Source organism: Lissotriton helveticus, chromosome 5_1 (genome assembly GCF_964261635.1).
Source record: "Lissotriton helveticus chromosome 5_1, aLisHel1.1, whole genome shotgun sequence".
NCBI classification, from domain to species: Eukaryota; Metazoa; Chordata; class Amphibia; order Caudata; family Salamandridae; genus Lissotriton; species Lissotriton helveticus.
Genome location: NC_136065.1, coordinates 845,169,639 through 845,185,856, shown reverse-complemented (window position 1 = coordinate 845,185,856; position 16,218 = coordinate 845,169,639). Strand labels below are relative to the sequence as shown.

Below are 16,218 nucleotides of genomic sequence, written 5' to 3'. Positions count from 1 at the left end.
CTTGAATTACAATAAATTCAATTACTGCTACACAATATACAAAAAAGGGCTGTAAAGTGATGCTATGAGGGGGAGATGGGGCCAGGATATGGGCCTGCTCAGATGAGAGTGTAGCTTGTAGCCTTATTTTTCTAGCTATTTTTGAGAAAAAGCTTTTTTCTGGCTTGCTGGAGGAAACAATGGTAGGATGTCCAAGAAATGTAAGCAAGAGATTAGATGCTATTCCTTCCACTCCTTCCCGGGGCAGTCCTAATACAATGAAGGCCGAAGAAGGTCCACCTCTGACCCAGACCTCTTTCTTTTGAGGAGATCTGCAGTCCAGGACTTCTCCAACATGGGCAAGTACATTTCTTTACGGCACAGGAAGAGGGCTGCACTGCTCTCAATACCTTCCTCTCGTTTGGTGGTGGCTGACAGTCTCCAGGGACAGGAGGTTTCTTTACCATTTCCCTTAAGGGACTCCTTCCTGGTAGATGCATTTTAGATTTTACTGGTGATCTCAAGGGGCCATCTAACATCATGGACCAATCAGGTCAGGTGAGGTCAAAAGGTACTTTATTCAGCCACTGAAAGCCAAAAAAGCAGACATTTCAAAAAGACATTTCATCAAAGATACAATCAATTAATAAAAACCAAAATCATACGAATAAATATAATAAAAACTGCTATACAAATCAATAAAATGACCAGCGTTGTTGTTTCCGGGACCAGATTTTTTTTCACAGCACGGAGTACAATATATAAAGTGCAACAGTGCTAAGCATAAAACCAATTGCTGTGAATGATATAACATAAAGTGCACATAATGACACATGCTAAACCCTGAGCGCAACCTGCAAAAACAGGCTAGCTACTGCGGAGACAGTTCTTCCTGTATCTAATGGCCCCTGTTAGGAAGCTCGCAACCCCAAAACAGACCAAGGGAGAAGATAACATTTGAAGATATAATAGTGCAGGCCTCACTTGGGCAAACTGACAGTTTCTGAGCAGCGGAAGTATAAACTTTCTATGCAAGGGGTCATAATAGTCACAAAAGAAGATAAAATGTATGGAATCCTGGTCTGAGAAATTGTCACATGGACAGGGTTTTAAAGTGCCAGGTTTCGCATATCCTTTGTGAAACGCCAATAGCCAGGGGACCAAATTCGAACGGAATCTGGTCAGCACAAAGCGATGATATGCATTGCTAACGAAGAATACATACGGTTGTGCCTGTTAACTCAGACTCAATGTGGAAAACTGTCTGACAGAAGGCAAGGCTAGCTCTTTCTCTTCCCTGAACCCCTGCTTTTGTCCAAGAACTGCTGTTTGGTATCTCTAATAGCTGCCTTTCCCAAGGGCCCGGGGTTCAGATACAGGTCGGAGCAGCCAAGCCATTTTGTCCGCTCCATTATAAAAATGCACTTTACATATATTTTAGCCATGGAATGTGTAATGCCCCTTCAAGCGCGGAGCAATCCATGATTATAAGTTGATTTAGATTAGGGGCAGGACAGGCCCAGATTCTTCAGCCAACGCAACAGTGGGGCTACCGCTATCAAGTCTGAGATGTACCCCACCCACAGTTCCTCGTGTAAAATAAATGTCGAAGTGGCAGGCGGGACTCCCAGGAGCTTACACATGAGTTTATTCTCATCCCCCTGGATGTCCTTCACAATCTTGTAGCCCCAGACGTCACACCCATATGTGGCCATAGGGATATTTTTTTATTTATAGATCTTCAACAGTGCAGGGATAGATTTTGCACCAGTCTTTTTGCAAAATTCATTGTAGCACCAACCGCTCTGGCTAAGACATTCTTTTTGTGTATTCTTTGAGCACACCAAGACCCTTGTTCATCAAATAGTACCCCTAAGTATGGAAACATGGGCACTTTAGTTAGCTCAGCCCCTTTACAGAAGAACTTAGCCTTGGCAGCCTTTCAGGGGCCTATGGAAATAGTGTGTGATTTAGTGAAATTTGGGGTCAAATCTAGTGAATCCATAAAAACTATAAAACCGTATAAAAGTTGTTGGAAGCCCACAGCGGTTTTAGCAAGTAGGACTGCATCGTCTGCATACAGGAGAGCTGGGATCATCTTAGTCCCAGCTCTAGGAATGTCTTTGCTGCTGGATAATACGAAGTCCCCTAACTTATTGATGTACAACGTAAACAGAAAAGGGGCCACGATGCACCCCTGTCAGACCCCTCTCTTGACTGCCCAGAAATCCGTCAGACCTCCATCTTTGTTATATTGGGACGCGTCACTGGGCTGCTGGCTCTGCCATGAGGGGAACAGCCTTTCAGCGTTGTTCTGCAGCCTACTTTGCCACCAGCTGTGAGGGGAACGGCTCTGAAGTCACGCTGCCCAGCCCTTCAGCGCTCCAGTTCTCGCCGTGAGGGGAACGGCTCCAGTGGAAACTGCAAGCCCCAGCAGGCTTGACAGACGCCTTCTGTGAGCGTCACCGATGTGCCAGGAGGTGCGTTAAATCGCCACCGTCCCTTCCGCAGCGCGGGACGCGCCACTGGGCTGCCGGCTCTGCTGTGAGGGGAATGGCCTTTCAGCGTTGTTCTGCAGCCTACTTTGACACCAGCGGTGAGGGGAACAGCTCCGAAGTCATGCTGCCCAGCCCTCCAGCACTCCAGGTCGTGCCGTGAGGGGAACGGCTCCTGTGGAAACTACAAGATGCTGTGGGCGTCACCGCTGTGCCAGGAGGCACGTTAAATCGCTACCGGCCCTCCCGCGGTGCGGAACACGTGAAGCCCGGGCCAAGGGCGGGCATGTCCTTGCCCGTCATCGCCAGGAAGAGGCAGGGCAGGGCCACCCCCCTTTCATCTGACTATGTGGATCTTGTGCAGGTACTGTGAGCTCAGGGAGCTATTTGTTTTTTCCCTTAGATGGTTTTTAAGACCAAGGTGTGCGCTGTTTCCTGTACACTTTAGTACTTGTGACTTTTACGTTTTTGGAGTGCCCATATGGACTACGTATATATAAAAATCAAGGATGATTTTATATGTGGAGACAGGACTTTTTAATTGCATATTGCATTTTAGCATCCCCTATGAGATTAATTGCACTGTTGATATGCTAATCATTTACAGTATAAGTTCCTAAAAATAGTCCTGAGGAATATTTTAAATTTGTTATATGTACTTTTTATTGTAATTTCTCTGTATTTTGCTCATTTTATATTGCACTAGTCACCTTATCTTCATTAGCGAATTTGCACTGTATCAGGGAATTTAATAAATAACCCTGAATGTTCAGAAGCAGTAAAAAAAATTAGTAGGCAGAAACTAATCGCAGAAAAAAGTGTGGCAGGAACTCTAGATGCCTTTTTATTGAGGGCTGAATCTGTCCTTATTAATGAAATTAAATCAACAGAGCGCAGGTTATCACTGGAGCCTTTTGCTTTGCAAGGCAGGCTTTCTCTTACTCCTGCCTTTCCTGATGCTCTGTCGGTCCCAAATCAGGACACACCTTTAGATCAGCTGAGTCAATCTCCACTTGCTGACACAGCAACACCAAATAATTCAGTCTCCCCTATATCTTTGGAGCAGGAACCCAGCCCTGTTAAATCCAAATTGAGACCTAGAGGGCAGAAAGCAAAAACAAAATCTAACCGCCCCAATAACTCACCTGTTGTAATAAGGAAGAATTGGGGAGCAACGAAGCAAAATAAACCCGTAATGGGTAAAACGGGGAGGACTGAGTTAGTTGTTCCCATCACAGGTGTTGGTAGTGTGGGAAATCCTACCACTTCGATTCAGAACAGGGAAGGGCCATCAACTGTCAGTATACTGGAGGGGGACTTTTGGGGTAGGCTTTAAACTATGTTGACTACCTTAATAGACCCCATTTAAAAAAAAATAAGTACAGTAGAAGACAGGATGTCCAGATTAGAAAGGCTGATGGTGCATATCCCTCCTGATACTCCGACAGTAAGTTCAAACAAGCCCAATGCCCAAGTAGTTATTGAAGGGGAAAGAGATGGGCGGAAAGGAGAAGGGGGAGCCCCAGTGTCAGGCTAATAGCCAGTAGCAAGGTGCTAGATAAGAACAGTTGAACTAGTCTGAGGACCCCCAGTATAGACACTCCAGTCTCCATACAGCAGGCAACTAAAAGACTAGGGCCGACTATGCGATTAGAGGGCAGGTCTCCTCAGTTGACGACTCTCCCTACTATAGATCTCCCACCTGAATCCACTCCATATGTAATGATTTTGGGGAGTGTTCCTGCTCTCCCATCTGGGAAAAGTGAAGATTATGGGCAGCTATTAAATAAAATAAATCACTGGTTTACACATAATACTACTGTGGGTGCTCATATATCTAATAACATACTCATGGCCCACAGGGTCAATTGGATTGGGAGCTCACGTAAACAGGGGATTGGTGACTGTATTATCATAAATTTTGACAACCCCCTTACTGCAGGCCCTATACTTTCTAGGGATTGCAGTTTCACCCCCTTAGTGGGCTATGTCATCAAGGCACTACCTTTGGGCTAGTTCTATAGGCCATCTCTAAATAGGGACATGACTGTAGAGGGCCAAGGGGTACCCCTTTTAGGGGGTGACCAAATGAGACCATAACCTAGCCACCACTCTATTCCCCTGGTGCAACCTCTGCCAGTTGCGGATAGGCAATTTAGCTTTGACCAAAGATTGGTCTAAAAAAATACATTTGCTGCCCTGACAGGCATGGAGGAATGCGATTGACTGCTGGGCCCTGTATCTGCAGGGCCCGAGCCGGCCGCACAACCACAGGATCCAAAGGAGGTAGCTGTAGGGCTACCAAGGCCGAGTTCGAACAACTTCCTATCCTGGAACATAGCGGGGTTGGCAGCAAAGTTCCAGGATCCAAGATGAGTATCATTTGTTAAGCACTTTGCGGTAATTAGCCTACAGGAAACGTGGTCGGTAGACTGCGACCTTTTCCTGGAAAGCTACAAGGCCTTCTTTGTCCCAGCTAGACCATCTATGAGTGGGAAACCAAAGGGTGGTCTAGTCACTTATATTTCTGTCGCTATTGTTTGCAAATTGCAGGTTATGCCCACTACACATTCAGGAATTTTAGCATTAATGGCCCGAAGGGGGTTATCAGTTGGGGAATTGTCAATTTTTATAACTCATTCTCCTCCCTGCCCAAGCCTAGTAACATAACTGCCCTGGGAGAGATAATAAAACAATCCTTGAGATGCTATATGCTCTGATTAATGAACTAGATCTGGTGGCTACAATAATCATAAATGACCCGCGCACTAACTTTCCCGTGCCCACATTCAAAGGACAGGGTTGGGGGTCTTTTATTGATTTTATTTTAATCTCGTCCTCCCTACAATCTTCGGTTAATAATATTAAAATTATAGAGAGTGAATTTAGCAACCACACCCCCTAAGGCTTTATATGACAGGTCCATTGGCAGAAAAATTTGGGGATGCACCAAAGAAGGGCCTACTGTGACCAACTGATGGAAAGCGCAGACTAAAATGGTCTAAAAGTATCCCCAGAAACATTTTATGATAAGGTCAAAGCAGTATGTGCCGATGAACTGTTCCTTTGTATAATGGAGCGGTCGTCGCCAAAAGAGATCCTCGGCGCATTTAAGTACATTTCACAAAAGGTGGCTGAGCTATTATCTGCTCCAGCTAGAGGTCAAACTTTGTCCAGTCCTAAATGGTTTGACTCCCATTGCTCTATAGCAGCCAAGAGGTTGAGGGAAGTCCTGTCAACCAAACCTAGAATTCAATCTGATGTCTCTATCTGTCGCAGGGAATACAAGGCAGCCCTTGCCACACGAAAGGGAGCATTGAAGGATGAAGCGTGGAGGGAGCTGATCGATTCCAGCACTCTCAGAAATAGCTCGAAGTACTGTAGCATTGTGAAAAGGCCCCTGCTTGATCACGAAGGGGGGGGGGGCCTCGAATCACATATCACTGAGGAGGAGTGCGTACTTCATTTTGAAACTATGTTTGATTGCCCGCCTGAGCATAATTACAGGAAGTCCCATGACATGAAGGAGCCAGTAATAATATTTGAGATGGGTGAGATCATGGAAGGCATCACAGGATTATCTGCTGGAAAATCATCCGGCCCTGATGGGATCCCTCCAGATCTATTTAAGTTAGACCCCTCTTTTGGGTGCCGATACTGGAGTCAGTCTTTAATGCGGCGGCAAAGTATGGTTATTCCCAGTCCTGGGCAACCTCTACCATAATTCCCGTTTTTAAAAAAGGCGACAGAAACCGTATCCACTTTTATAGACCTATCTCGCTTATTGACTCAGTGGTAAAAGTAGTGGGACAGGTCCTCCTTCAGAGACTATCATCCTGGGCAGAGGACAATATGATTATGTCGGAAGTTCAGTATGGGTTTCGACAGGGACAGTCTACTGTTGCTCAGTGTCTCAATTTATTTTTGATATTAAGAAAATACACTGTTGCTCGCTCTGGGACCATTCACCTTGCCTTCATGGATCTGTCATCTACATTTGACTGTGTTAACAGGAATAAGCTTTGGCAGTCCATGAGGGCAATGGGAGTGGAGAACAGTGTAGTTAACTTTCTTGAGGACCTACACATTTCCACTAAAGCTAATGTCAGGTTCTCACAGGGATTTTAACATTAGAAAGGGAGTCCGGCAAGGTTGTATTTTGGCCCCTTTTTTATATTAATGAATTGGACAGTGTATTAAGGGCAACAGGTGCTGATTACCCTAGTGTAGGACAGCGAGGGATCCCTATCCTGTTGTATGCGGACGATGACGTTCTCATATCCAGGGTTGAAATGGGGTTACAATCGCTTTTATCAGCCTTTTTTAGATTCATGTCAGACAGGGATCTGGCAATTAACAATTCCAAATCATATGTCATGCAGGTGGGGCGCTCGGGGAAGAAGAATTTCCAATTTAGAGTGGGTGACTCTAAGATTCCCAGTACGAAGGTGTTTTCTTATTTAGGGGTCTTCTTCGACGCTAAGCTCAAATGGGGTCCCCTATTACAGGAAAAAAGGGGATCTGGTTAAGGTGAATTCAGCAATCTTTCAATTTTGCTTCTAAACATGGGAAGAAACCTACAGGAGCTATGCTACAAGTGTATCAGTCCAAAAGCCTGGCCATAGCCTCGTATGGTAGTGAAATATGGGGATACAATGTCGGAGAAACCCTTCAAGTAGTGGAAAATAATTTTTTGAAACGCCTACTATGTGTTCCACGAGGTACATCCAATTTAGCAGTCCACGAGGAGCTGGGGGTCCCCTTTGTAAATGATGTACTCTCACTGCGACCCCTGATTTTTTTGGCTAAAATATTGGTTGAATATAGACCTCTCTCTCACCTACTTGATTTTAAGAGATTGTATGTCTCTTGACAACTCGGCTTGCATTCTGTGGCTGAGTTATGTTAAAAAAAGTTTTGGAGGGTTAGGGCGGGGGGACCTATTCACCAATCCTGAATGTATCACATAGTTGGATCTGGAAAGCCTTCTTGTCAGTAAGGAATATGGAAAGGGAAGCCACGGAAGTACATAATGCTTAAAACAACCCCAAGGGCAGAACGATACCTCATGGGGTCTTTGACCACACATGAGAAATTTCTGTTAACTAGGTTTCAGCTGAACCTTCTTCACCTTTTGCTCGCCAGACCCAAAGGTTTTACTAGAGGTAAAGAGGCAGCTCCCTGCGGCTGCGACAGACAGTCTCCGTAGGATATGCTGCATTTTATGTTGTTATGCAAATTATATGAATTTCCTCGCAAACGCTATCTGGTTCCTATTTTAAAAAGAATGAGTTTTAGACAGGCTCGCCCAACATTGGTGTATCTGCAATTATTGAAAGAGGACTGCATATTTTTTATAGTGGGGTTTTTAAAAGCTATTGTTAACTCTAGGAATTATATGGATCGGTAAAGAGTGTTTCCTCAGCCTTTTTATCTAATTATTTAATTGTTATTGCTGTTTTGGTTGTCATCTTAACTTATGCACTGTCACTTAAATTGTTTTTATTACGTGTAACTTTTATGGTTTGAACCAAAAACCGAATAAAGTTTTTGTGAACTTGAACTATATCTAACCGCAGCTATAGTGTTTTCATGGACAGTGTGTAAGAAAGCCACCAATTCTATATCCAAACCCATGTCACGTAGGATCAGCCATAATTTGGACCTATTTAGATGCTGAAAGGCCGATGTTAGATCCATTAAGGCCAAATGTAAGAGTCCCTTCTAGGCAATAGTATATTTCCCAATCACTAGGTGAAGGTTAAGGCATTGAACCAACGTCCCTTTGCCCAGCCTAAAGCTGTACTGTAGGTCAGAGATGACATTAAGATGGTCTAGCCACACTGCTAAGTGATCCAATACCACTTTCCCCATGATTTTGGCAGCATAATCTAACAACGAGATCGGTGTATAACAGGTGGGGTCATCCTGTGCACCCTTTTCAAAAATGGGGATAATGACAGCCATTGCCATGAAGTGGGAAAGCCACAAGAGCAGGCCGCGTTAAAAACATGCGGTACAAAAGGGGGTGGTGATGGGCGTTAAAAACATGAGCCAATATCTTTGCCTAAACGACAGGGTCGGCCTTATACAGGTCAGTGGGTACCCCGTCTGGGCCGGGAGCCTTACAGCCGGATGTCGAGTTAATGGCTTTGTGGACCTTGTCTCCACCTAAGTGAAGGGGAGTGCTAACTAAGCCAATATCCCTTTGTCCCTCAGGCTCTTCTTTTTTATTAATCTTTTTACTAAGCAGTTGTGATGGTATATTGACAAATCATAAACCACACAGCAATGACATGTGAAAAGCATAATACTTGCATCAGATCATAAACAAGATCACTCAATGATCTGACATAGGACAGTCAAAGAATCTCTATCCAAAACATTTTCTTGCGATTCAATCGAGGGAAAGATGCATATATCCCCACAGTACTTGTTCCAGTTCGCCCACTTATGATCCTATTTCGAGGGACAGCATCTGTGCTTGAACACGTCCTTTTCGGCAATCATGGTATTATCCATATCCTTGGCCCCCTTTGAATATTTAGGAAGATCTCCAGATCCCCATCCTTGAGCTATGTTTCGTTTAGCGAGGACGAACCCCAATGACACCCATGTACGCTCTGTGTGAGTCAGGTCCGTGGCATCCCACAGGTTTAATAGACACAGTCACTGGGAATGAACGATGGTCTTCCCACACCCCCCGCCATTGTTGAGAATATTTTCCCCCAATAAGGCTGAAGCTTTGGGCACTCCCAGATTATGTGAAAGAAGGTCCCCTCGCCGTGCATCCTCTAAGGCAACGAGGATCGGAACAACTACCCATCCTGACCAGTATGTGTGCTGACAGATAAGTTCTATGTAAAGTTTTCAGTTGCAAAGCTATAAACGCATTGGGATGGCCACCTCCCTATGGGAGGAGATGGCTTCTTGCCAGTCGTCGTCCTCCAGAAATCCTAGGTCTGTTTCCCACTGCTGTTGAAGGTGTATCAATGGGTTGGGGTTTTTATTGATTAGTTTGCGGTAGGTGAGCAAGATCGCTTTATGTGTCAGGGGATCCGTCAGAAGCCTATCCTCCAATGACGAGGCTTCAGGTATTTTTTCCCTGCTAGTGACAACAGTGGTGATTGCATGTCGAATTTGAAGGTAGCAGAATTTCTCGGACTGAGCCAACTGGTAATCTTTTTGGAGATCAGCAAATGAGACCATAGCATTTCTTTTCCATAGGTCCCCAACTGAAGAAATACCAATCAGGTCCCACTTATCAAAGGCCGGGCACCTACTCAAGATACCGAGCTGTTTGAATTCCCATAGGGCTGTGAGCGCTGTTAGTTTCTTGTGCCAACCCAATTTCTTTGTTGCACAGTGCCACAGTGCCACTGTGTGTGCAGTGGGGCCGGTAAGGTGTTGTGTTTTGGGGATAGAGCATGCTGGACTCCCCCCTAGCCATTACCTATCTGACCGTGCAGTATGCCAGCTCCGATTGTGGGGCGAACACGCATTGGTTGACCAGCGCCAGCTGGGAGGCCCAATAGTATAGTTCATGTTTGGTAGCACAATCCCCCCATCATACCACCCTCTAGTCAGTTTATATGCAGCTATAAGTGGGCTTTCCCCCTCCCATACAAGAGTTCAGACTTTGCGTTCCACGCTGACAAAATAGGCATCAGGGACTCTGTAGGGGGTATCTTGTAGGGCGTACAAGAAACATGGGAGAGCTAGCATCTTATACAGTGCCGCTCTATCCAGCAAAGTAAGAGGCAAGGACCTCCAGTGGAGTACGTCTTTCTGGAACCTGGCCAATGGAGGTTGAAGATTAGCGTCATTGAATTGGACAGGGTGTGGGGTAATATAAATAACAAAGTAGCGAAAGCCATCAGTGGCGACCGTGATAGTAATGTTTTTGTGCAACCGTGGTACAGGGCCCGCAGCATGAACAAAGCCGACTTTGTCCAATTAATAGTGTAGCTGGAGTGTGAGCTAAAAATTGCTATGATATGCAAAATTCTGTGGATCGAGGTCGAGGGAGCTGCCACGTATAGCAGGACATCATCAGCATAAAGTGAAATGCTGTCCTCATGCTGGTCTGTCCACTTCAATCCTCTGATCATGGGGTCACCTCAGGCCCAGGCCGCTAGTGGCTCCAACACAAGAGCTAATATAAGGGGTAACAGGGGGCAACCTTGCCTAGTTCCCCTTCCTAGACAGAAGCTATGGGAGGTATGCTGGTTAGCTACCACCTGCGCCGTAGGACTGGTGTATAGTAGTTTGACTCACCGTATACCAAACCCCAATCGTTTGAGGAGTGCAAATTAATAGGGCCATTTTATGGTATCGAATGCCATTTTTACATCAAGTGATAGCAATGCAGCGTCCTCTAGGATGGTATTAGTTCTCCCCATCACCCCGTGAAGTCTACGAAGATTAAGGCCTGTATTGCGGCAGGAATGAAGCCCAATTGGTCGGGATGGACAAGCTGGGTTATAACTGGTAATATACGATTGGCCAATGCCTTTGCCAGGATTTTGGCCTCGGCTGGCAACAATGAAATAGGGCAATAGGATCCGCATCGCATCACCGCTTTACCAGGCTAGCATCAGTTCGCGAGGTAGAAAACCAACCTGGTAGCTCAGTAAATGCATGGCGTGCGAAACGGGCGTTATATTGGAGGACACTAGTTTAAAAACCTCTATTGGATTTCTTCGCACTCTCAACATGCTGCTCACGTCTCTGCTTTGGGCGAGCCGGCGCATCAGAGTACTTATATTACTATGAGGCGCAGTTACAGCCTGTGGCCCGGTGGTTCACGGACGTGGATAACTGGGAGACCTGTCTCCCTGCGGGTAGGGTGGACACCCAGAGGCTACAAGTTGCCCTAATGCTGGGCAGGGGGTCGAACAAGACTCTTCCTTATGTTGTGCGTCACTCGGCTGGCATCTGGCAGCGGGTTATTGAGAGAGTCTTACGAGGGCACCATTTCATAGGGAGCTACCGGTCTGGATACTGGCCCCCTTCATTGCCATGGAGAAATACATGTCTTTCCACTCCTGGCGGGAGGGTGGCTGCGAGGTTCTAGCGGACCTCTACCCCGAGTCCTTCCTAACTTATGAGCAGGCAGAGGAGGCCTTCGGTCTTGGGAGGGGACAATACCTACATTATCGGGGACTTCAGGATGTAGTGAAGGTTACCTGGCCTCAGTGCCTGGATGCACCACCGATGACCCACACCTTGGGCATACTCCTCTCCTGCGGTAAGGGGTGTAAACTGATCTCTCTACTGTATGAGGCCATGAAACAGGATTCCACCCCACCGGTGCCGCCGTCCTGGATGACCTGGGAGGCAGATCTCGGTACTGCGCTGGAAAAGGGGCAGCGGAAGAGTATAGGTACCCTTACGCGAAAGGTCTCGTGCAATGCACGGTTTAAATTGATACACTTTAATTTTCTACACCGCACCTACCTGACTCCAGTTTCCCGGAAGCGCATTTCTGGGGATAGAGGGGACAGCTGCCCCAGATGTAGCGCAGAGAGAGCGGGCTTCTTACACTTAGCCTGGAACTGCCCTGCGGTCAGGCGTTTCTGGGTGGGGGGAGTGGATCGCATAGGTACCACTACAGGTCTTCGGATAGCGATGGACCCCTTGCATTGTTTGCTTGCGTTAGTCCCAGGCCCAAGAAAAGGAAGCTCTCATACAAGCTTTTACAAATAATGTTGGTGCTCGCCAGGTGCAGGGTAGCGATCACTTGTATGGGTCAGAGGGCTCCGGAGGTGCCCATTTGGCTTAGGGATGTTAGAGAGTGGTCCCTGGCTGAGGAAACACACATGCAACTTACTTGGCGAGACGAGAAACTGTAGCGGGGTGTGTACGCCTGTGGAATCGGGGTCTGATGGTGAGGGAAGGGGTGTCCCCTAAAGTGCTATACCACCTGTAGTTGTGATGTGCTTGGCTGCTTCCTCACGATATATGTATTTCTTTGCTATTGGGTTCCTTTCCCATGTGTCTGTTCCTCTCTGGATGCTGCCTACATTCCTAACTGCCGATAATGAGGTTGTCGAACTGTATACATACATTGTAGTGATGCCAATGGGGTGTTGCTGTATATGTTGCGAAAACTGAAAAATAAAGGTTTAAAAAAAAAAAGCTCTATTGGAAGCCCGTTGGGGCCCATAGCCTTGCCGGACGTATTGCTCCAGATGGCTGTTGTTAATTCCTCCTCGATAAGATCACTCTCTAGGGCATCCCGATCGTCCGGTGTAAGCCCGGCTACCGGAATGGTGCACAGGAGATCCTGCGAGTCCTGTGGGGTAGTGTGAGTGGTGGAGGAGTATATAGAGGCAAAGTAAGAGACAAAGGTCTCAGCAATATGCAGTGGGTCTGTCACTGATTCGCCAGCATCCGTCTCAATGAGGGGAACCCATCGTTGAGCAGTCTTTCGCCGTTCTACCCTCAGGCTCTTCTTGACTGGCACCACTGTAGATATTTTCAAAGTGCTGTACCCAGTGCTCAGAGGATATTGTGCAGTCTGTGTTAGAGTTTGATGTGTCGGAGAAGAAAAAGCTATTAACCACAGACCAGAACTTTGAGCTATCAGCCCAGATGCTTGCTTGACTGAGGGCCTCCCAGGACTGCTCTCTAATCTGCTTCTTCCTCTCAAGAACTGCAAACTTATAAGCCTTCCTGCGGTTCCTGACTACTGCTTCATCCCCTGGGTTTTGTTTGAGTGCCTGCAATAGCCTCCTATGGGCCACAGAACAGGTGCCATCAAACCACCTCATAATCGTCGGGCGTCTTGCCCTACTCTCAGTGGTTAAGTTAAATGCTATCTGTTTGGTTATTTTATCAAAAGCCTCTAAGATAACACTATCATGCATAGTAGGGTCCATATATGCTTGAATCTCTGTGGCACAAACAGCATACAGGTTGTCCAGTAAGCTTTCCGGAGTAATCATTTCCCACTTCAGCCTACATGCTTGATCTTTAGTGCTAATATTTGGGTTTGGAATACAGAGAACCACCACCCCTTTTAGAGTGTCAGAGTAAGACATGGATCAGTCAGCCTCCACAGCCCCATCTTGTTTCTCTGTCAATTGTTTCTCTTTGATCAGGATAAAACAGCATCTGGGTCCATTTCAGCAGGAGCTCAGGTAGCTCGACTAACCTGCATGCTATTCTGGTGAGAATCTGGGTTCCACCATCCCTAGTAGCAGAAATGTAGGTCACCCCTTTCTGATGTATAGGCAGACCCTGGGCTTCTCCTGGCCTTACTCACAATGTAAATGGAGACCACTGAGGAGTATGAGCCACCCTTACATATCCAGAGCAGAGGCCAAGCTAGATTGGCAGACACTAGGGGGCCTGTGGGAGAGTCGTTAACTGGAGTTGGTAGGAAGAGACTGTGTCTCCCACCCAGAAAGTAAGTACTCCTATGGCCCTCAGGAGGCAGTCAGGTGACATACCCTTGCATAAAAGAATACACATTTCATTTTCTTAGAACATCAAGGTTCAATTGATTGGCTGAGTGTGGGTTGTGATGTGAGCTTTGCAAACCTATGGTTGAGACTGGGCTGTGCAGGGTGGTACTAACAACCAACAAACGAATATAAGTGTGCATACACATGGAATAATTGTTGTTCCTTATCAATCAAATTATTATAAGTTGAAGGAAAATAATGCAAAGAAAAAGTGAGTCCATGATAGTGGGTTACCATAGAAGGTGCACGCAACCAGCTAAACATGTATGACGGTATTAGTTACTATGTCCCTGCTCGCTACCAAAGATTGCTGGTTCACATCAATTAGGGAAATACAAAATGCTGGGTCTGTACAAACTGTCTGGCTTGTGTTTTAACACCTGGGGTAATATTACTTATTTATATTTTAATTTATTGTTTTAAAGCACCTGCCTGTCACCTTAAGCCATGTCACAAAGCAGGAATGTGATTCGTTTTAAAAGACTCTGTGAGGCCTTCAAAAATGAGAGGTGGAACCGTCAGTCGCTCGTGAAGGACTTCAAAGATTGAGTTATGTGGGATCCTCAATACCGTTTTGGTAGAGTCCAGTCTCTCTGTGAAGGAGAATGGTAGCACCTCAGAGAACTTGATGCAATATGAGTGATTCCTTGAAGAGACTCATTCTTGAGACTCACTTTTCTATTACTTAGATAATTTGATCTTTATGCAGCGCTACTCCAAAAATAATTTCTGAAACCATATCACTTCTCCCTGAAACACCAGAACATACATTCACTCACCAGTGGGGCCCATATCACTGTGAGTTTCGTACACACAATCTTCTACCACACTCTAGGGATCAGTGAATCTCAATGGAGAGCTGCTGTATCATAGCGAAATGTCTAGATTCTAATTAAACGTTTATACTATTTACACCTGCAGTTTTTGCGAGTTTACCATGGTTTTATCATCAGAAAATATACATTTAGACATGTCGCCATAAGGGTCGCTGGGTCTGCTAGTAACAAATCAGGCGTAGGAAAACTCAAGACCAGCTTTAATTCTCCATTTATCTAATTTGTATTAAAGAAAATTCAACATGTCTAAAAGTTTCTTCTCTTTTATGTATTTATTTAATCTGCAAATGACATTTAAACGGAAGCTTAGTTCAAAACAGTTAATTTCATTTATTTTAGAGAATTTCAGAAATAATGTTAACATTTTAAGTTCAGAACGCAAATATTAGCAAAAGACAGATAGTTCCCAAATCCATTCTCCTAACTCCCTAACTAAAATCCCTCACTAAAGTGCCATTCCTGCAAAGAAAAATTATAAGTCAGAAAGAATCTTACATCACAGGAACATCAGCAATCCAGCAGCATCTCTGGTAGAAATCAAGAAGAAGTTTTTTACATGGTAAAATCAGCACTTTTTATACCTTTTTCACTAGCTCTATCTATCTAAAAGAGTAACTTTTAGAGAAAAGTCGGGTCCTCATTGGTCAGTTTTGGGGGTGGATGAGCATAACCTCATTGTCACATTATACATTTTCTTCCTGTCAGGTTTTTTTTAATGCCCCCATTGTGTTTCATAGTCCGGCCTAGTCGAGTTTCCTTAATTTGCAACTTCAAGTAAAGTTCTCACGTTCAGAACCATGGCTCTCATCACTTGGCAGCCATCTAAACTTCAAGGCCACAGCGGCCTTGAACCGCCTTCCGTACAGGCCCAAGCAGTCCGCATTCATTCTCATCTCTCCTGCTGCGCATGCGCTCTGTCTTTTGCTGTCACAGTAGACCAGTGACTCCATTGTGTCACAGGCCTCTCGAGTCAGAATGGGAACTATCATAGAAACAAACACCCTTACTAAGGTTTTCCCTATTAATAATTACCTAGCAAATAAGCGACATTTATGCGTAATATACTCACTTAGGTCCACTTTTCTGGCCACAAATACATAGACAAAAGCACATTTATGCTTCATTCCGTTATATCAATGCAGCATATTAGTACAGGACACAACAAAATTACATAGTTAGTTAGTTATAATTGCAACATAAGCAGAGATTATTTCACACGTGTATGTGTATGTTCAACTTTTTATTCTAGGTTGATTAGTCTCATTCACCACTCCATTAGTACAGATTACATGTTATCAAAGTGTGATTTCACAATGGGTACACAAAATTTTGTTTCTCCACCTTGCTCCATCAACTCCCCCCTTTGGTGATTTATCACCAAATATCTCCCAAAATTTGCTAATTTTTATCAAAACATGTTCCAAGTTCTCAGATTAA

General features: G+C 45.2%; 1 protein-coding gene across 1 annotated transcript in view; it reads left to right on the top strand.

The window, feature by feature from the left end:
* The first annotated feature begins 2,463 nt into the window (after positions 1-2,463).
* LOC144753409 (uncharacterized) overlaps positions 2,464-16,218 on the top strand; it is a 260,041-nt gene continuing 246,286 nt past the window's right edge. The window contains exon 1 of the mRNA XM_078641110.1: positions 2,464-2,838. Coding sequence (XP_078497236.1) covers positions 2,822-2,838 — 17 coding nt within the window. The 5' untranslated portion in view covers positions 2,464-2,821. The remainder of the gene's footprint in view (positions 2,839-16,218) is intronic.